General features: G+C 44.5%; 2 protein-coding genes across 8 annotated transcripts in view; one reads left to right on the plus strand and one right to left on the minus strand.

Moving 5' to 3' along the window:
* Positions 1-1260: 1260 nt before the first annotated feature.
* On the plus strand, positions 1261-10632 carry gsdmeb (gasdermin Eb). Of its 2 annotated transcripts, none has more exons than XM_035414460.1 (10): positions 1261-1281; positions 4705-4915; positions 5086-5278; positions 6483-6657; positions 7681-7801; positions 7969-8109; positions 8349-8476; positions 8677-8881; positions 9367-9437; positions 9601-10632. In XM_035414460.1, the coding sequence occupies exons 2-10, from the start codon at positions 4705-4707 to the stop codon at positions 9826-9828; spliced, it is 1473 nt and encodes a 490-aa protein (XP_035270351.1). In that variant the 5' UTR covers positions 1261-1281; the 3' UTR covers positions 9829-10632. The 2 variants fall into 2 exon arrangements, with proteins under 2 accessions (XP_035270351.1, XP_035270340.1); XM_035414449.1 differs by lacking the exon at positions 1261-1281 and adding an exon at positions 1388-1548.
* A 674-nt stretch (positions 10633-11306) lies between these two features.
* The window catches only part of mpp6a (membrane protein, palmitoylated 6a (MAGUK p55 subfamily member 6)), a 32580-nt gene continuing 22840 nt past the window's right edge, over positions 11307-21046 (minus strand). For all 6 annotated transcript variants that reach the window (XM_035414432.1, XM_035414402.1, XM_035414422.1 and 3 more), the window contains 10 exons: positions 19154-19306; positions 18624-18779; positions 18188-18415; positions 15927-16058; positions 15111-15207; positions 14651-14719; positions 14153-14314; positions 13841-14043; positions 13307-13435; positions 11307-12751 (listed from right to left, as the gene is read on the minus strand). In XM_035414432.1, coding sequence (XP_035270323.1) covers positions 12575-12751; positions 13307-13435; positions 13841-14043; positions 14153-14314; positions 14651-14719; positions 15111-15207; positions 15927-16058; positions 18188-18415; positions 18624-18779; positions 19154-19306 — 1506 coding nt within the window. In that variant the 3' untranslated portion in view covers positions 11307-12574. The remainder of the gene's footprint in view (positions 12752-13306; positions 13436-13840; positions 14044-14152; positions 14315-14650; positions 14720-15110; positions 15208-15926; positions 16059-18187; positions 18416-18623; positions 18780-19153; positions 19307-21046) is intronic.

A 21046-nucleotide genomic window follows, 5' to 3' on the forward strand; every position in this document is an offset into this window, starting at 1 on the left:
GTTTTTACCAGGACCCTTCCATTTGGAGGTTTCCAAAGTAATCATTTTCTAATCTACTACCCTCTATCCTACTCCATTCACCTTTCTTTTAGAGAATGCTATAGATTGGAATGGCAGCTAGCTGAACAGTGAGTGCATTAAGTGTAACGTTAATCATTATAGGTTCTTATGTAAAGGGGCATCAGGTTGTATATATGGTCAGATTCAGAATTATTGGCACCTATCTTAAAAAAAATAAACAATGTAGACAATTAGCGGTATTTTATGCTCAAACACATGGGAAACCATATACGTTTATTCTAATGCAATTATTCTTTAAAACTTGGTTTTATTGAGTAATACTGTTTTTCTCCAAGACATTAGTGTCATTGGTGAAAATCAGTGTAAATTATTAGCACCCCTAATGACGCTCTTAAATAAAATCAAAGAAAGTTACATCTGCAATAAGAGTCTAGAATTATTGAAATTAATAGACGTTTTATAACTTCCAGTTTCACAAACGTATAAAAATGTGGTAACATAAAATTCCATTGTCATCTATCACCAGGGGTAGGCCAAAGAACTATCAGATCAAAAGAGACTGATGGTTATTGGCCCACACAAAAATACACAAACTGTTAAAAATACCACTCAGCACTGTTAGGCTAACAGGAAAAAAGTTTCAAACATGTCATGAAAAAAGGTGTACCTGCATGTTGACCCCTAGGGGAATATGGTGAGATAGAAGAAAACCTCAAGGGTCATAGTTCAAGAACTGCAGAGTTGCATCTTGGGGCTACCAACTCTAAAAAGGAACAATAAAATACCACCTCCATACCAACTTGCTCTTTTAAAAGGTTGCATGAAGAAAGACCTTATTGACAGCAAGTAACAAATTCATGAATCATTGGCCGTGGTTGAAACTGTGTACTGTAGTCAGATGCGGGCCAAAATTTAACTTGCTGGCCATGTCCACTGTCACCATATTTGGCATCTAAAGAGGGAAATACAGTACTGTGCAAAATTCTGAGACCACCATTTCTTTTATTTAGCTACATTTCTGTGAATACAGCCATGGAGTGCATGTCATAGGCTGAAGTGATGCTCTTGTTACACCGATAACCAACCTTTAAACTTGCACCTCACTGCCAACTCTTCAGTTATATCCAGCTAATGTCCTTGAACCACATATAACAATGATTTAAATACAAAATAGTGACTCAGGTGACACTCTGTTGGGGTGACTGCTCAGCACAAAAACAGGAGTATCGGGCAATATCACAAGACGAGAATCAGAAGTGGGTGAGGCCAAATTCTTTGTTTTTTCTACGGTCTATGGTTTCCATCGGCATTTGGTACACGCCTATTTCTTTACTGGCAGCTCTGAAATGCAATCAGAATCTTCCATTTACGGGAACGCAGCAATCGCGGAACAAAGTCTAGTAGGATTCGCGCTTTGTACAAATTTATATCCGAAGGTAGACTCGGGAGTGTCCAACCCTGGTGCTGTCTAGAATTTAGATTATTTGATGCCACGTTCCAGTTGCTTTCCAAGATCTCAAATTAGAGGTAAGATAACGTGCAGTTAAGGTTAACGAGATAGCTAGTAATACTTGAAGTGTTTTTCAGTCTGCAAACTATTTGACGTTGGCAGCACATCTAGATGTTATCATAGCTTTATAACCTCGCTAGCTATGGAAGTTTATTGTTATATAATCTAAACGTGTTCGTGGTTATATGAACAACACAGCTGCTTAAGATAGACTGAAATCTATTTCAAACTGCAAAAGCTTGCTCGCTAGCCTTCCAAAATAGTTGGTGGTAGTTAGCAAGCACTATTTCTACAGTGTTCTGTTAGCTATTGTTAACTGCCTTGTATTATTTTCTTTGCGCTGTATAAGCTATCATACCTATTATTAGTGTTACTACTAGCCAATGACTAGCAGGCTACTTGTAGCTGTGCATAGAAGTCAATCATAGTGACTCGCTAATGAACTCTGTACTGCTGTATGCAGCCTCTTTTCTGTTTGATGCCTCATCGCACCGCTCTCGTTTGCAGTATTTTAAGACCAGCGACGACTTCACGTTTTATTATTTTCCAAACGTGCATGGAAGGTTCCTACTAGTTTGTTTGACTAATGACAGGTGTTACCCCGCGCGTCAGAATTTCTCTGATTGGCCCAGCATCGGCCGAAGGTAAGGCGCGAACATAATGTGCAGAGCGATGCATGGAAGTGGGAGTAGGATCCCTTAGTAGGTAGCACAGGAGGAGAGCACCTGAGTAGGTGGATTGAAAGAAGCAGCTTTCTGTGTGTTTTAATGGCTGAGCAATGTATACAGGAAGACTGACCTAGAGGAGGGCTGCAGTAGCTTATCGAGGTGTTCTAATTCCGGTCTGGATAGAGAGAAGATAGTGAGAAATAGCCAGGTCCTCTTGATGCTGACCATAAATAATTAGCATTGTGAGGGGCAGGAGAAAGTTGAGGACTTTGTCAGGAGTAACCTCATGGTTCCTTCTGGTTTTGGAGGGGGTAAGGATTGTGTTCTTCATGAATATGCTGAAGCCCAGGTCTAGTAATTAATGATGTGAAGCACGCCATGCTTATGGAAGCTCAGTTTAACACAATTGATATCATCATAGTATTCTTGTTGAGCCTTAACAATGTCTCAACAGACTACAGAATTGATGTCCATGGTTATCTTATTGAGGGATTCATAAAATTTCATGGGAATCTCAACCCAAATTTTGTGTTGACATTTGTTGTGATTTAATTCTTTATCACAATTTTACACAAAGTTGCAGGAGGGACAGATTTAGTTGGTGGGCATACAGTAGCAGCACACAAATTGTGAATGTGGGCAGATTTCTTTCATTACCCTCTGCACCCCGGGAGTATTCCCAATCATAACGGCCATGCTGTCATATATTTGGGCAATTTGCTTGTCTCCAGCACTCTCTTAAGTTAGAGAGACCAAGTCCTGTTTTGTCGTTAACCCAAACAAACTCCAAAGAACCGCTCTGTCACTGCATTGTTAGGCAGCATGTATTACAGAACAATCACCATTCATGATTTATGATTTGTCCTCCCTGTACACCCTGTACGTGCAATCCAGCAGCTCGTTTTGGATAGCGCTAGTGGTGACCAGAGCATTGCGTCACCCTCACATAGTTTCAAAAATGCATTGAAAAATGGCAGCGTTTAATCAATCTGCTGACTCTTCATGGCCACGTGAAAATATTTCACATTTTCCACATGACTTAAGGCATGCGATAATCCTCCCATGCATGTAGCCTAATTGTTTTCCTCCACTTGCTGAATATGCTTCTGTCTGGCCTGCTGAATGGCCCATGCAGTCTCAAGTTGGGCAGCTGATTTTGTCCTCCCCAACAAGCTCAGTTTTACGGAATTGTCCAAATAACTCTTACCGCTCTCGTGCTTCGTTAGACTGTTCTTTTAGAACGACATTTTAGATCTTGAAAACCCGTCGTTGACCAAGTAGCATTCCAACTGAATAATGTGTGAAGAACTGAAGAGAACAGTGGAAAATGTGTGTACAAATAGTATTATTTATTTGGTTATTTTGAAATACTTTATCTAAATGTACTTCATTAATAAGTGTAGATTATTTATTTAAAAGCATTCAAGTAATAAATATTTGAAACAAGATTTCTGAAATATTTGTATTTTATGAGGTTATTTCAAATACTTTCAACGGTTAAATTCTCATAGTTTGGCCCATGGGTGACAGATGGAGAGAGAACAGACAGCATTCTTATGGTCAAACAGAGCAAGCTACTCAATTACAGGTGACACTGATGGGAAATGAGACCGTTCAATTTCAAATGATTAATTTCAAAAATCAAGTTATTGTCAGTCTCTCAAAGGCAATGATCAAAAACTAGATATCAGACTGGTCTTTATACAAAAAAAACCATGACTTTCATATCTAACTTGAACTGTTCATTTATTTATTCTTTGTATCTGTTACATTGATACCCATGTTATACTGTTTTATTAATGTTAACCATCAGGTATATCCACAGTCTCATTGAACAGTCATTAGTCTTTTCAGACATCTTGTTCTTGTATCATGACTTTGCAAATGTTGTGTCACAAAATCCAGCTTTCCAAGAATACCACTCCAAACACTCTCCACTGGTACACTCTTCTTGTCATTTCTTTAAAATTGTAGCTATTTGAATCAATCATTTTGATTGTTTCAATTATTTCAAATGAAAGTATTTGAAATGAAAGTATTTTTTCTATTTATAAATTATTTACAGATACCTCAAATAAAAAGAATTTGTCTTCCACAGTTTATCTGCAAATAACTGAAGCACAGAAAATATTTAAAATTAATATTTGATTAGTATCTGTATTTGACCGAGATCTGGTACTCACCTAATTCAGTCACAACTCATTCTTTCATTTCACAGCTGCGGAGCATTTCATTTTCACTTATATTGGAACCGGTAATGGTAGCTTCACAAGTAAATCCATTACAGTACTGACTGAGGTCATCATGTTTTCATTTTTTATTGCAGTAACTAGTACGCAACACTTGAGAGGCAAGTAATTAAAGACACTGATTAATTAAATGCAGTACTGAGTAATTGCATTGTCACAGAATCCCTCCCTCCCTCTGTCAGGTTGGCTTGACTCCAGTGCACACAGTCTGACACTCTTCCTTCGTGTGGTTTTACATTTCCTGATGTTCACATAGATGTTTGCCAAGGCCACCAGTAACTTCGTCAAGGAGATAGACCCCGAAGGGCGTCTGATCCCGGTGTCCCGCCTGAACGACTCGGACAAGCTGGTCCCTCTGTCGCTGGTCATCCGGCGCAAACGCTTCTGGTTCTGGCAGCGGCCCAAGTACCTGCCTTCTGACTTCACCCTGAGCGACGTGCTGCTCGGAGACAAGCCCATCAACCCAGGTACAGACAGGTACACCTGGTTAACCTCTGCAGTCAGGTATAAGCTCAATTGCTCGTTTCCACACGTCTGCACATGGTGGTATGCATGCTGATTACCGGCCCCTGCACACCTGTGCTTTGCCTGTTCGCCTGTGCTTTGCCACACCTTTTGTTTTTTTTTGATTTCCCAGTTGTTGTGGAGACTGACTTCCTGAAGTATGCGGGGACCTTCGGGGACTCCGTGTCGGGAAAGGTGGATGCAGAGGTGGGACAGACGAACCTCAGCGTGGAGGGCAAAGGCTCGTTTAAACTGCAGTCCTCCTTCGGCAGCCTGAAGAAGCAGGAGGTGGACGTCCCGAAACTGCTGCAGGACTCCAAGGATAGGTGAGCTACAGGAGACCTGGGGCTTCATTTATGAAACTTTGCTGAGGCTCTGCTCTAAAAGGTTATGTACGGACAAAAGAGGATAGGAGTGTACGGTCAAAAATATCCTGATTTCTAAAACTGTCCGTATTCTCACCTGCGCCCAATTTTCTCTATAAATTCCAAACTTGAAATTTTGCATATGTGCATGAGCCTAGTATCCAGCCTTGTTAACTCTCACAATTAACCATGAATAGTTAATGGAACGCCCGTTGTGAATATTGATACGTATAGAAATCAGCTTGTCATGCCAATTGTCAGGGAAAGTGGTTTTTCTGTTTTGTGTTGGCTATATTCATAAGATGCACCTTGAGTACATTTGGTCTTGAGCATTGTTTTGGTCATTTCAGAGACAGGAGAACTGAAACTGATTGTAAAAGCACACATGAATCTGTGTGCTGATGTAGGCACAGTGAACCAGAGGAAGGATGTAGTCACGAGACTGGCTCACCAGCTTTCACATGTTAATGTTTCTCAGGGAACCAGAACTGTCCCCAAGAGGAGAAGGTTTACTGTTGGGCAAGGTGCACACAGACGTTTTCACACACTTTCTCTGCACATCTGCTGCATGTTTGTGTGAACCTACACTGTACAGGGGTTCTTGTTACATATGAACATCAGTTTTTGTTGAGCCCTAATGAGACTGAGAATGAGTGGTGAAGGAGATTAGTTCTTTTGCATATTTAGTCACATTCAGCTTTTTTTGTTCGTAGAAACCATGTTTTTTCATGGCTTTTCTTTCACAATTTAGATAGGGCCTTTTGCAAAACAGTGTATAGCAAGTTCACACCAGTCAGTTTGAGATGATTTTTTTCCCCAAAACTTTTTAAATGGTAGAAAATTTAAATTTGTTGTTTTCAATTTTATTGCCACCATGCAGTGAACTGGCAGTATTTTCGTTCAGCATGAAATTGATCCCCACCCCTTAAATTTTTCAGAGTAATTTTTGACATCACAGCCATTATATAGTTCTAGCCGATTATCAGAAAACGAAAACTAATGTTATAAATCAGAACAATTACTAAACGGTTCCAGCAGCTTTATATCTGGATCCCCTACAAGAGACGTATATCTGTGAACAAAAAGGAAAAAGGGCGATACTTGTCCATGCTATAAAATGGCCCATCGCTCAGAGGTGTGTCAGTGGGTCTGGTGTGCCCTGCAGAGTCCTGAGCCTGGAGCACTGCCTGGTGCATCAGACCCTGGTGAAGCGCAACGAGGCCTTTGGGGTTCTGAAGGAGAAGATCGTGACGACCCAGAAGTGCTCAGTCACCGAGGACGTTCAGGAGCAGGGCCAGTGTGCGGGCGTGCTCGGCCTCTTCAGCAACAGGGCCATAAAGGTGGGAGGAGCCACAGCACTTTCCATAAAAAGCTAGGCCACTCGCGCCGGTTTGCTAATTGTTAATCGACTAAACAGATGAATCCAGAATTGTATCCTCGTTCACTAATACTCAGCTTGCAAACTCTTCATAAAATTACCAATAAATTAATTTATATTCCTGAAGGTATGAGCAAGTAAAGTTCTCTGAAGTGTGTCATTATTTAGCTGTACTAATTCTGAGTTTGCCACAGTGCTTGTGAGAACCTTGGGAGCTGAAGAAGGAATGACAGTGCACATCCCTAGAGCACAGGTAGAAAGTGTGTGCATGTCTCCCAGTTTAATTGCACCTGTAGGCTTGGCCCAAGTTCAGTCAACTACTACAGGTGTGCTAAGTGAAAGTTATACATTACCATGTTTCAGAGTGAATTAAACAAACGGGAAGAATAATATAAAGGATTAGTTGCCTTTGGTGCTGTTGTGGAGTTGCTTCTGTTCATTCCTTGTTCCTCTTGCTTTTGTTCCTTTTATAAAAAAAATGCATGTGGGTTTGGCACAGGGTAGTGAGGGCTGACTGAATTTAAGTAATCCAACTCCAAACGTTTATTGTCTTTACTTATTTAGCCAAACCATTTCGTTATATATCCAGCCTGGGTCATTATCATTGACATGCTTATGAGATGTTTTTATAAAGCGGTAGAGGTGCATTAATAATGCATTTTGAAATTTGCCAATATGTGCAATGAGCAGTTATTATTATTCAGATTATCATCACTGGCAGCCAGCAGAGAGAGAAAGTCTGCTCCTGCAGAACAGAGCTTTACAGAGTGTGTAGAACAGTACCCTCTACACTACACAGAGCACGTGTGATGTCTCATTTCTCAGCACACAGGCAGCTGAGGGGAGATGATCTCCCTGCAGCGTGTGACGTGCCTGTGCGTGCTCTGACTAAAGCGAGTCGGGCAGGTTCATATCTCAGTCCCTGAGGGCATGTGTTCAGCACGATCAGTTGCTCAGGTGAAGTGGGCGTGTCTTCCCTCCGCAGGTGTCGGTGAACGAGAACGGCAGCGCGCAGCAGGACAGCAGCGTTTCCCTGGAGATTCCCGCTCAGACGGTCATAGCGTACAGCATCATCGAGCTGGAGGTGAAACACGGCGGACAGTACGGTGAGCGGGGGGGGGGTGCGGGGGGCGTGCTGGGCCTGTCCGTTAAACAGGCCTCTCTCATCGCTCTGTCATTGGCACGGTTAAACAGATGAAGATGAGCTCTGCTCACGTTGTGAGCACATTTAATTCCTCCACGGGGCTCTGACCGTGGTCTCTCTGGTGCGTAGAGCTCTGCCTGGAGCCAGACACCTTTGGGGGGTTTGAAGTGGACAGCCACACCCGGGCCAAAGATGCAGTAGACGGGCTGATCACTAAGGGTGCGGAGTACCACCCAGCGAGACCTACAGAGACACCGGTCCTGAAGCAAGGTAACAGCACTGACGCCACATGGTCCTCCGGTGTTTATTATCGATCACCTGAGGGAGAACGCAAGCTTTCCATCTGAATTATAGCTGCGTGAGTTTATCCAAGTGAAACATTTCAGCATGTGGCATGTGGGAGTTGCGTGCCCCTGGGCGAGAGTGAAGGCTGGTCATGTGACATGGTAGCCATGGAGATGAGGCTGCAGTTACAGTAGGTTATGGAGATTTGTCCTCCCCTCGGACAGAACTGGAGAAGCTGCAGGCGCATTTCCAGCAGCTAGCAGATCTCCCAGCCCCAGCCCGTTCCACGCTGCTCCAGCTCCTGATGTCCATCATGCTGGACAGAGCGGCACTCGCTGCCCTGGAGAGCGGGGTAAGTGACTGCGGGACAGACAGGAAGCGGTGGAGGGATCAGGTGTGCACACGCTCACACACTCAGGAGAGTGAGCTGGAGAAGGGACTCTCAAACGCACTGAGTCACTGCTCATGCCATGGTAGTCATTATTGATGATGGTGTACATGTGATAGTGAGAATCCCAGGTGACTCATCATCTTAATCCCTCTCACTCTTAGCTGGATCAGTTGTGTTTGGGCGGGACACCTGACCTCAGCGAGCTGGAGGACTTGTCCTCCCTCAAGCAGACAGTCCAGGACCTTCTGGACCTGGTGTTGCAGTCCAATCAGGCAGGTCAGAACCTGAGTGATGGACAGTCTGGTGGGCCACGCCCCTCTTCCCCGGTCCTTACTGCTGTTCATGTTCTGGTCAGTGCCATGGCAGGTACGTGCTCATATGTTCTTCTTTCCCACCAATTAATATCGAGTTCAGTAAGAAAAGTGTCATGCAAAGGTGCTGATGGGAGCTGATGTCCAGAGATGGGTTGAAAGAGAAGAAACGTGTTACTGATGGATCTTAAAATCTCATTTTAATACAGGAAAAAGTCATTCTGATTGCCTAAATGCCTATTCACTGTGGGGAACTGGATTTGAACATTTTGTCTTTCAATTAGAGATCCATTAGAATGAAGGCCTCTTATCTTCCCCACTCCAGGAGTGTTTTCAATCCTTCTGCAAATTTGCTGTGAAGTGCATACTCCAGCCTTTCCCCAAATGCATTTGTCATCTTGAAGAGCCCGTATTTTCCCAGTGGGCAGTGTTTTCAACTTCTCAATTAAACCTCATTACAAAAAAAGCAATGTGGACATCTCCCATCAGCACACACTGTCAGTCTATTGACCATGCCGCGTGTCTCCTCTGTACTGTCAGAGATGACCGATGCTGCTCTGAGTCACTTGGGATCCTGCAGTCCTCAGTTCCTGCATGACCTGCAGCAGCTGGTGAGTAAAATTTTGTAAATTACCTGAATCCCATGAACTTTCAGACAGTGCATGTCTGCCACTGTCGTGTGTGTGTCATATCAGAATAAACAGCCATCAGATTTAGGTGCAGAATTAGAATATTTCGGGTGTGGAGCTGACTGCTGTGTCTCTGGGCTCACAGGTTCACTGCCTGGCTGCAGGGGGCGAGATGAGCCTGCAGGACCCCGCCCTGTCTGAGCTGGTGGGGCAGGCGGAAGCATATCAGAGAGCAGAGCAGCTGTTCTCCTGCTCCAAGGTGATCCTCCAGAGAGAGGCCGGCACACTGCGAGTGGAAACAGGGTCCCAAATATCACTCCGCCCCCTCGTCATGTGCATCACCGTACGAGGCCTCGCTTCCCTGGGCACATAGTGCGTTTGAGCGCGTGTGGACGGGGGCGGGCAAGTTCTGCTCTTTGTGTGTGTGTGTGTGTGTGTGCAGTATGCTGCCCAGTTGTCCAAAGCTGTCCAGATGTAATCCTTTGGCCCTCACCTCCTCCAATTTGATGATCTGATACGTCTCCACCCCCTGAAGTCTCACCACTGGAGCCCCCTGCTGGACATATACTGACACTAACAGTCTTGTGAAGATTAATCTTCATTAACAGTTTTACATTTCAAAAAATAACCATTTATAAGCTTTTTCTGAAATTTTATAAACTAGTTTCGCTCCAGGGTTGAAAAACTCATACTGAAAGCTGTTATTACAACTCGACTGCAGTGTATATTGACAGTCATATAAAACCATTTGAGGAGATCATGGCATTCTCAGGAAAATAAATGTTTTTACACATTTTGATTTAGGAAAGAAATGACTGCGATTCATGGTAAAAAGATCTTGCAATGACTGGTTCAGGGCAGGGAAAGACATCCACCGCCATTTCCAATAAAAGACCCAAGACTTACATTTATAATACCTTCATTTGCAAAATCACATGGTACAGGTAGTTTTGAATGAGTTAAAAACTATTTTTAAACCAATCAACAATTTAAGCTTTACCAAGTGATTTAACAAATTGTATTATACATGCATTTACTATAAAGGAACTTCTTGACTTTGGTCTTGTTTGGACAATGTGAAGACACAACTTTCCTCCACCTTGAATCTTCAAATATTGAATTCACTCGTCGCAGATTTCTGGACAAAATAAAAACATTTTACCACATGTCCAATATGCATTTGTGTGTGTCTCAACAATATTTTCGACAATTGTCCAGTGACTTTAAAACCGGTTGTTCATACATGTATGTATAACCACAACGTGAAATTCATTCCTGGGTTTATCATCTGATATGTGTAATGTATTTTACTTTATGGTTATTTCCAATTTTTCACTTGCTATCCAGTCAGGCTTCTACCGGATCTGCTCCAGCGTGTTATTTTCCTACATTACCCAGAACTACTTTCGCCACCCCTCTTTGTGAGAACATTAGCTAAAAGGCTAAAAACAAAGGTGGAGATTGTGGCCACGCTCCAATCCTTGCAAAAAGCCATGCTATTGCATTCTGGACTATTGAGGCTGCTAAGCATGGCAAAAATGGATAGAAAAAAAGAAGAAAAAAATGATAGATTTCTCTCAGTAGGAGTACTGCAGAAAGTTGATTAGTGGGGATTGAAGGCAGAACCCAGCTTGTCCCTAATGGGCTGAATGACTATCCAATACTTAAGAGTTACCACTATAGGGAGTTGAAGGCACTTTCTTATTAAACTCCATTGTGCCTGCTGTGGAAATATCACTGTGTGACATCAGGTCATCTACAGAACTTGAGTTTAGCTATGAAACTGAAACACGACACATGCAAATTCTAACAGCAAAAACGTTTAGCCTGGAGCACCCTGGTGTGCATACGCAAAGTTTAAAATAAATCTTGTATTTACAATAGACTCAAAACACTGGGTGTTACACACACAATTATCTGGGAATACATTCAATTTCCTTGAAGTAACCTCTAATGCTTGCAATTAAATGAGCATTTGAAAACATTAAAGCACTAACAAAGTTTAAATAGAAACCAAATTCAGGCAAAGGGGAAATGCACTCTGCTCTCCGAAACCTCCAGTAAATTTATTTCAGTATTACTAACCACATCTAAAAATACAAGTCTGCATTTTAATGTGTAGCGTTAGCATGTCCATCAGTTGAAAACGGTTGGTGATGACATTTAATGACATGACTAAAAGGGAGGGGCTTCGTTTCCTCCCTGCCCTCCATGATTGGGGTAAATGTGTGCCCCAGACACAGGAGACAACCCTACACACAGAACAGGAAAACCTGAAAGATACACATACAACCACAGAGCACAGTGGAGGCAATAGCCTTGTGAAAGGAGCGGCATTTCATTAAAGACCACAGATATCAATGATTAAAGAAAACCCTTTCATTCAGCTATGCCACAGAGAACAAATAAATCAGATCAGCTCAAAAACAAACCTTCCTAAACAAACTAAAAAAAATTTGGACAAGCTTTAGACAAATATCTAAACTTCTAATTTTGAGCTTTTTTTGCCAACATTGCCAATTATTTGGTTTAAAGTACACATGTGAGTTAAGGTTACATAGGTTGGGACAGTATGGATTTAGAGAGATTCTAATGTAAGATTGGGAAAGAATGAACAATTATCGAGGCTCAGTAAGAGAAACTGCTGTTACTGTAGTGACATGAATTGTAAACGGTTTGATTAGGGACAATGGTCCTTGTACTCTAACATGCTGTAGTGACTTGTCCTAGAAAAACCACACTCTTAACCTTTTCCAAATAAATAGTTTTGAGTAGTCTTTTCTTGTAATAAGGAGATCAAAATACAGCATCTGTTTGGTACAACTGCAATACAAAAAAAGCAAATCCAAAAAAACTAAATGTGCGCTCTGCTTTGTTTGATATCGTTTAGTTTCCAAGTAGATATGAGTAGAAAGTTGTTCCATAAAAAGTTATAAAAATTTAAATAAATAAGTACACTTCCCTTCGGTTTGAGTAAAAAAAAGTTGCGTAGTGTACAGCGGGTTCTCTGGTGGGAGGCGGTCAGCCGAAGTGGGCGTGGTCTGAGCGCGGCTCCGCGTCACTGGCCGCTGCCCCGGGCGAGGTTGGTGCTGTGACCGGGTCCGGGCCGGTACCAGAGCTCAGTAAACCCAGCTGACCGGGACCCACTGCGGATCTGTGCACAAGCGGTTCACAGCGGCCTGCAGCTCCTCAAAGGCCTTGTCCAGGTTGTTGTTCACGATGGTGAGGTCAAAGTAGTGGCTGTACGCTCTCTGGATCCTCGCGCTCTCATCCACCGTCTTCTTCAGATCCGTGTCCTTTGAGGGAGGGAGGGAGAGAGGGACAGGAAGAGAAAGGGAGAATGGAAAAAGGGGCAGAGGGTGAGGACTCAGAGGTCTGTACTTGCTGGCCTGTTCAAGGTGCCAGTATACTCAAAGCTAAACAACTCGTTGTTTGTCACGACCCGTTTCAAACAGACAAACAAAAACAAGGTGTTTTGAGTTACGGAAGTTACGTACGCAATACTTGTGACTGAATACTTTTGAACGAAGAGTTGCTGAACTCTGATATCGTCATCTGTATGGATCCATCAAGCAGAGATTTTAAAGACAACAAAATGTGCTCCAATTTCCAGGAAAGTTCCCTGAAGTTGGAGGTCAATGATCCCGAGTTGTGCAAAGCAACAACAAAAAATCTGTGCGACAAGTTTGTGTGCCCCCCAGTGGCGTGGAGTGACATATGAAGAACACTGAGGCCGTATTGAGTATATTGTCAACGGTATTGAGCAACATGTTCGCTGGTTGTACTTTTTGAAAGGTTTGGAGTACACTGCCTACTTTAGCCCTGGGGCAGAGGCCCCAGAGGAGACTGACCGTGAGCGCCTTGGTGGTGATTCCCGCGTCGACGACAGCCTTGTGCATCGCCCGCAACGTGTCCAGTTCTGGAGCCGCGATGAACACCACGTACGGCATGAACTCCGCTGTTTTCAGAACCTTCAGAGCCTGCGGACCAAACAATCAATCAATCAATCAATAAATCTCCATCAGCCAGCTTCTCTGCACAGAATGCTGCTGTGTGTGTGCTTGATAAGCAAGACCCCCAACAAGGGAACCCTTTTACATTACATTTTACAAGTACATTCAGCAACCCGTTTACAGCTGCACTTTCACCTGCAGTGATCGAAGTAGAGTGACTTTTGCAAAAGAAAAACAGTAAAGCTCCACCCAAGAACCAGAATCACATCTCAGGTAAACGAGTTAAATGTTCTACACTGCACCACAAGCTCATTTGCACATTTACTGTTGTCTCGAGAAACACTACAAGTGCCACACTTTCTCACTATAAACTACAGCAGCCTTTAACGTTGTTGCTCTGCCCGTGCTGAAGGTCTGGCTCTGGGCTCTGACCTGCGGGTTCACGTCCAGTATGCAGGTCCGGCCCGTGTCCACCACCTCCAGGATGGAGTCTATTTTGGTGCCGTAGAGGTTCCCGTCGTACTCGCCGTGCTCCAGGTAGCGGCTGGCCTTGATGTCGCTCTCCATCTCCGCCCGCGTGACGAAGCGATACGACTGGCCGTCCCTCTCCTCCTCGCGCGGACGCCGGGTCGTGACTGAGGGGGGAGAGAGGGAGCGGGAGGAGCAGTGAGGAGGCGCTGGAACGCGCTCTGATCCCCCTGCTTTACTGCGCCTCGGGGCGGGAGCCGGCCGGTCTGGACTCACATGGGACGGTGGTGCCGAAGAAGGTGGGGTTGAGCACGATGAGCCGGTTCTTCAGGCTGCGCCGGCCCACCCCCTGCGCTCCGATCAGGACCAGCGTCTTCCTCTGGAACGGCGGCATCTTGGCCACTTCCTCGTAGATCTGGAGCTCGTGCCGGTCGAACTCTGCACGCAAGCACACAGTCACACACACTGCTCATAGGCAAACTGCAGGCCCTGAGCCAAGCAGGGGAATGCAGAATTACACACATCTGCAGGATCTCTGCTGCAAGCACAAAGCAGAGGTGCTGTCACAAACAGTAGGCCAGAGGAGGTGCATCTCCGGTAGAAAAAATAGTTCTCTGATTTGTGTCAAATACCCTTGTATGCTGTAGGGTTCAGCTGGTAAATCACAACAAAACTTTGAGTTTTGACCTCTCTCAGACCTGCTGAATAAGAAATTAAACCAAGGAAACCTTTAGTGACAAAAAAGCAATAAAGGGCAGCCTGCCATATACGCACCTGCATTCTTAGCTGTCAAGTACATCATCTTTTTCTTCTTCTTCCCAGTCATTGTGCCGCACAACGTTCCTGCGAAGGACACAAGAGGTGTGAGTGCTCTCTTTGACCAGCAGAGGGCATCCTAAGCACACAGCTTAAAGGGATAGTTTACTTCTTCAGGTTTAGTCAGTATTTTCTGACTGTACTGCCATGTGATGATATTTTAGAAGTTTCCAACTTCACAGCAGTTTGTTTAAATATCCTTTATAATTATCCCTTTAAAGAGTACCTTGATGGTAAAACATTCACTGTATAACACAGAGAGAAGAGTTTAACAAGTCAGCTTCCAAATAAGGACTGGGGATGGCCATGACTGAGGCTATCTATTTGCAGTTAGGACTAAGGCCTGTTAGAATCTGCGAGGATTAAGGGAAGGAATATAAAATTTTTGGGGGGGGAATGAAAAGGGTTGAGTGCGTACCTGACCCATTCCAGTCTCTCCGGACAAAGGCTTTCCTCTTCTCCTCCAAAAACTGGCTTGGGATCAGTCCTGTGGCTCCGCCCACAACACTGCGTGCCTGAGAGACATGCAAACTTAATGAGCAGACAGGCTCCACACTGCAGCCCCTCAATTTACAGAGCTCTCATAAAACCACCTGCTAAATGGAGTTGGGCTGACATCCGGTCATACTGTATACTGCGGTGTATCAAAATACCAATGGTGTCATTTCAATACAGTCCAATCCCCGATGCAGCTAGATTTTGATATAGCTAGCTACATGGCTTTATTTTGGTCAGAAACAAATGTGTAGTTGCAGTAAATAACCAGGAGAGGCACATGTAGCCCGCACCTGGGTCAAGCCTGGGTCAGGCAATGCAGAGCCAAGCGCAACTCTCTCTCAGGATGCCAAAGAAGGGAATGTGAAGTGACGCGTCACAGGTCAGGCTCACCGTAAAACTGTCACGCAGAAATAAACTTGTCTCGGTCACTTAAAACCTCTTGCACCTTTGCCAGAACAAACTGTCTTTTAAAATGTGTATGGCAACATAGGCTATATAAATGCTGCGAATTATGAACATGACAAATGTGCATAAAACCGCACGTGTCAATAAAACTTGTTTCAGTTGTTAAAACCTTAATATCGCAGTTAATTCTAATTATGGTATGACTGTGTGAAAATGATACTGCCTAGCCCTAACTGTATCTTTCACTTCCTTGAAAAGGTGTCGCTGTTAAGCGCACTTGGGCAAGGCCCTTAACTTGAATGATACAGTTGCAAATGCAAGCTCCGCCCACCTGCCACCAGTTGGAGTCCTCCTTGTTGACGATCTGAAGGATGTCCCCCTTGGAGAAAGCAAGCCCAGCCTCCTTGCAGGGAATCAGATTATCGTTGGCTGGATTGTAGTTGAAGTGTGGCTTCAAAAAAACCTATGAAACAAGACAACTGCATTGGCAATAAGTTTTTCTTTTTTTCCCATAAAGATTTAATTTGTTAATAAACACAAGGGTATTTTCCCACCCTTATCTTTTCCGTGTTAGTTATATACTGCATAAGACAAAGATGGATGCTGATTAAAAAATTTTCCCCCTTGAATAATTCCTTAACCTCCCCTCCCAACAGGACTGTACCTCAGTGCATTGCTGAAGACAGCCTGAAGATTTACATGCTCAGATAGAAAGACACGCAAACAATGCGTGTCCCCAGGACCAAGGGTAAGAAGCTCAATTAAGCGCGGGAGAGAGCAGCGTGTAAAATACCACAGTATCCCGACGGTAGTTCATGCTACTCTGGGATGCGGAGGGGAAAGCCAGCTCCAGTTAATGGAGTGCTGTGGTCCTGTCTCAGAACTCAACCTCTGTCGCTAAGTACGCCTACGCTCTCTAATGAACGTCTCTGAAGATGACACCCATGAAGCGTTTCCTGTTCCAAGAAATCCAGTTCCTCTGCTGCTTTACCTTTGTATTAGCGTGCAGATTACTCGCGGCCCCTTAGCAACTATGAGCACAGGAAGAACAGATGGTCCGTTTACATGGCAGAACGGCTTATTACATTTATTAATAATACACCCTCGCCACCATCACTCACGCACCCTCTTCGTGACTTCCTGTGAGCGGTCTGAAAGATAGTTGGAAAGAGCTGGGCTCTGGAGTTATGTGTGTGAGCGTGTGTGAGCGTGTGTGATGAGACAGTGCTGCTTCCACAGCAGCTCCTGGAGGGCGTGGAGCCCAGGCTAACGTGCTAGCTGTTATTTATAGGGCTCTAAGGTTTCGGGCTGCCACCCGCGTGAGCGCCTCTTATCCTCTTACAGAATTACAGCGCTCCGCCGGCTGCACAATTTGGCGTCTCCAAGCACGGACGGCGCTGAGAGAGGAGTGTGTGGGCTGCAGATAAACAGTTACTAGATGGGGCGCTAGGTCCCCACAGATGCGCATATCAAAGTCCTGTCCAATGAGGAGTCCTCAGTGGATACACTTGGATACAGTGAACACAACGGTGTGAGGTTCCAGAACAGGGACACTCAAATCCAATCCCTGAGGCCAGCAGTGCTGCCGATTTTCTTTTCTACCTGATTAATGCCACCGTTTGGCCAGAGATTTAACTCATCTGGTGTTCCTGCTTTTAATCAGTCCTGATTAGAGGGGAAGAAGGAAAACCAGTAATTCTACAGGCCTCGAGGGCCAGAGTCGAGTATCCCTGTTCTAGGCGATACTGAATCTCCATGTTTAAATTTAAACGGCTTCTGTCATGCATTCAGAAGAGCAGTCCTGTCCAACATGGTGAGCTTAGCACACATGCACTGGACCACTGCTTCCAGGGGAATGTCCATGCTGGTAATTCTATACCTACAGCCTGTGCACAGAGCACTAACACCACAGGGACAGCTTCTCTGCGGTTTGTCACAGAGGTCACAGTGACAGCTGACTTCAGAAGAGCTGATCTGCTCACCATCTGCCACTGACAAGCACCCACCGGCCTTTTTCTGAGCGCCCGCCACGGAGCCCTGGGGTCCCCAGAGCCACGCCCATCTGCTCTTCGCTCCAAATCAGATCTTAGTTGACTGAACTGGAGCCATGGTTTAGACCAGAATGTGTATAATCAAAGGGCATCTCTATAGTTCTCAGGACTGGATCTCCAGTAATGGACAATAATGATACGTGGCTCATGCTTGGACTAAGCAAGGAATAGAGCCACATAACCACTGTGTAAAATGCACAGCGTTGAGTTTCCGTATGTGTTCAATTCTCTCTCTGATCTCCGGAGGTACATATGTGTAAATCACCCAGTCAGTCCTATGGAGGTATGTGTGTAACAGCTGAGCATAGCTGACCTACACACTCTACTGAGACGATATAGCAAGTGCCTTAAGCAAGTGTCGCTGACTCTGACCTATGGAAGTGTGTGAATGTGTGTGTGTGTGTGTGAGTGTTTCAAAGTGTGTCTGTGTGAATGTGTGTGTGTGTGAGAGAGTGTGTGTGTATTTGTGCGTATGTGTGTGTGTGTGTGTGTATTTGTGTGTATTTGTGCGTATATGTGCGTGTGTATCAGTGTCTCTGACCTGCGCAGGGGCTGGGGACTCCCTGTAGCTGGGGAGGATCTTGAGAGTGATGCCTCCGTTGCAGTCCTTCAGCAGCTCCTGCACCTCTCTGGGGTTGCTGCCCACATCGTGGCCGTTCACCTCCTTGATGATGTCACCAACGTGCAGGAGGCCCTGCCTGTCAATCATGCCACCGTGCAGGATCCGGGCGATCACCAGGTCGCCCTTCTCCACCCGGAATGTCACGCCCTAAAGGACACCAATTCACTGTGTGTCACACAGCACTGCACAAACAAACCTCACAATGGCACAGTCACCTAGGAGATCAGGACTGGTGATACAGGACTTCAGAGGCCAGTACAGTGGTTATACAGGCTCCTTAACTGAAATCCCTGCCATACATAAACCACCCCCCCGCCTTCCTCTCGCCCGCTCGGCTCCCCACAACATCTCTCACCAGAGGTTCCCCCGCCTTCTTCCGGATTCCGATCATCCGTATAGAGTCCGCGTGCATCAGAGTGTTGCTCGCCGCGACGTCGTTGGCGACCTCTGAGTTTGAGGGCGGAGCTTCGTAGGACTTGGAGGCCACCATGTCATGAGCCTGTAACAGCGACTGAGGGAGGAGAAAATAAGTCAGCAGGGAAAAAACCCACAGCAATGGAGCAGCCATGCAGACCCACAGGCTCCTGTGTTCCGGTGCGCACAATAACAGGATCCCGACGTCACCATCAACAGCATAATTTGACAAGGACACGGAGACAAAAATCAGCAGTGAATAACTGGGAACAGAATAATTTCCCTTGCATTAAATACTTGCATTTCTCAATCGGATACAAAAACTGTTCTTCCACTAAATCGCCTCTGCTCCCTCACCATCACGCTACTCCCTGCCTTCCTGTTTCGGTCACTCGCTCTCGCCCATCGTTCCCCTGTCCCCCCCCCCCCAACCCCCCCCCCCCCCCCCCCCCCCCCTCTGCGGAAGCGCACCTGGAAATGCGGCTCCTTGAGGATGCGGGACAGCTCGGCGGCGTTGCTGTCCTGGCTGCTCAGGCCGTCGATGTCGTCCAGGATCTCCGACACCAGCTCCACGTTGTTGTCCCGCACGGCCTCCGGCTTTGCGTCTTCCAGTCGCTCGTGAGCCTGTGGGCATCAAGAGTCCAGCTGCTGTTCATGCACTCTTATCTGGCTGTTCCTAATGCTGCTCTTATAGCAATTCCACTGTGCGCTGTGTATGCTTGAACGGTAAAGTTGTGCTTATAGGCCTGTTAGCCACTACACACACTCAGTAAGACACGGCATTTCGACTGAGATGAGAGTTCAGTGCGAAATTATTCCCATCTGTCCCATCTACTGCTACTGTAGGCACGGTTTCTTAATGGAGCTGCAAATAGGCAAGAATTCCTGAGTGAGTTTAAGGCCTTAATATAGTGCTCCCCTGAGATCCTGCTATAAAATAAGGTTCCAGCCACAAGCCTTTTTCTACGGAAAACCTATAGAAACACAAGTTATACAAGAATACAAATGAGATCGTTGTTATGCAAAAACTCGCATTTTCCTGTTACACAACACGGTTCTCACTACTGTAATAAATGTATAAATCAGCATGACACTTAACAGCTCTCTCATTAGCCATCATTTCCCAAGTCATAAAAATGTAATGGGTAATGGCTAGCCCAACAGAGTTAATACTGCACTGTACAATGACGCCATCACCAGACAGTAAACACAAGATATTTATCATTCCCTGAATAATGCTGTTGAAACCAGAGGTCTTGCACTCAATCCTGGGGACACACTGTGCATGCTGATTTTTGCTAGTAGTATAAATGAAACCTCTGGATAACAATGAATTGTTCTTAATTAGAACACTTAATGTCAGCTGAAGGATGATTTACTCTCTCAAGGTCAAACTGTCAAAAATAGCTAAGTGTGCCATGCCATGAAGAATAAGGTTCCATATTTACATCCCAGGACTTTCAATCTGTCAGAACAACTAATGCTTTCATTTCATTTTCTATAATGTGCTGTATGACAAATTATTCCTTTAAAAAGAGGTTACATTTTCTAAACTGATCTGGACTGATCCAGAAAGACTGATTAGTGAAATTATTTGAGTCTTAATTGCTGAAGGTACAGTCAGCTTTTTTGGAAAGATTAGGAGTTCAATGACTGTACTAATGGCAAGGAGCCAAACTTGAATTATGTTGGGAACTTGGGATAAGTGAAAGCACAGAATTAAATTAGAACTTACACAGGTGACTTCAATATCCCTGTGAGGACACTGTGATGACACATTCTCCACATTCATCTAGTTGTATGTTTTATGAGAATGTTTGCAGGTCTTTCTTGCCTAATTTTTAAGTTACATAGGTAAATCAACAGCTTTTCGCCAGCTTAGAAAATCATAATTTACTAGGTTTGTAAAACATTTAATACCATCTACAGTATGTTGCAATAAGCACAAATACATCCATTTTTTATGATTACAGATTATTTCTATCATTATATAAAAAGTATCTGGTAGCCTGGTATGGTGACATTTAATCTCAAATTCAGCATGTACGACTACATAAATTTGATAGAATGAACTACAATTGATTCAATAATTATGGCAGTTTCACAAATGATTTTGGAATTTAATGTGCAATTTAGTGCTGCAGCCTTTGTTATGGTTTCAGTAAAGAAACCAGACTTTGTGCAGCTGCGGTTTCATATTCTGTCATACATAGATATACATGTCATCTGTGCACTACTATAGTTGAAGGCCTAAACGATTTGTTGTTCATGTGATCATCTGATCGTTTAGGCCTTCAAATATAGGCCTAGTTCTTTTCCTCTTTTTTCAGTTTCCTAAGTACACAGCAATATAACAGTGCATTG

This window comes from Anguilla anguilla, chromosome 1 (assembly GCF_013347855.1).
Source record: "Anguilla anguilla isolate fAngAng1 chromosome 1, fAngAng1.pri, whole genome shotgun sequence".
NCBI classification, from domain to species: Eukaryota; Metazoa; Chordata; class Actinopteri; order Anguilliformes; family Anguillidae; genus Anguilla; species Anguilla anguilla.

Bases quoted from the DNA above. Each gene is read 5' to 3' on its own strand.
- gsdmeb (XM_035414460.1), top strand. From the start codon at position 4,705: ATGTTTGCCAAGGCCACCAGTAACTTCGTCAAGGAGATAGACCCCGAA. The intron at 8,110-8,348 runs GTAACAGCACTG...CCCCTCGGACAG, and splicing joins GACACCGGTCCTGAAGCAAG to AACTGGAGAAGCTGCAGGCG. The intron at 9,438-9,600 runs GTGAGTAAAATT...CTGGGCTCACAG, and splicing joins TGCATGACCTGCAGCAGCTG to GTTCACTGCCTGGCTGCAGG.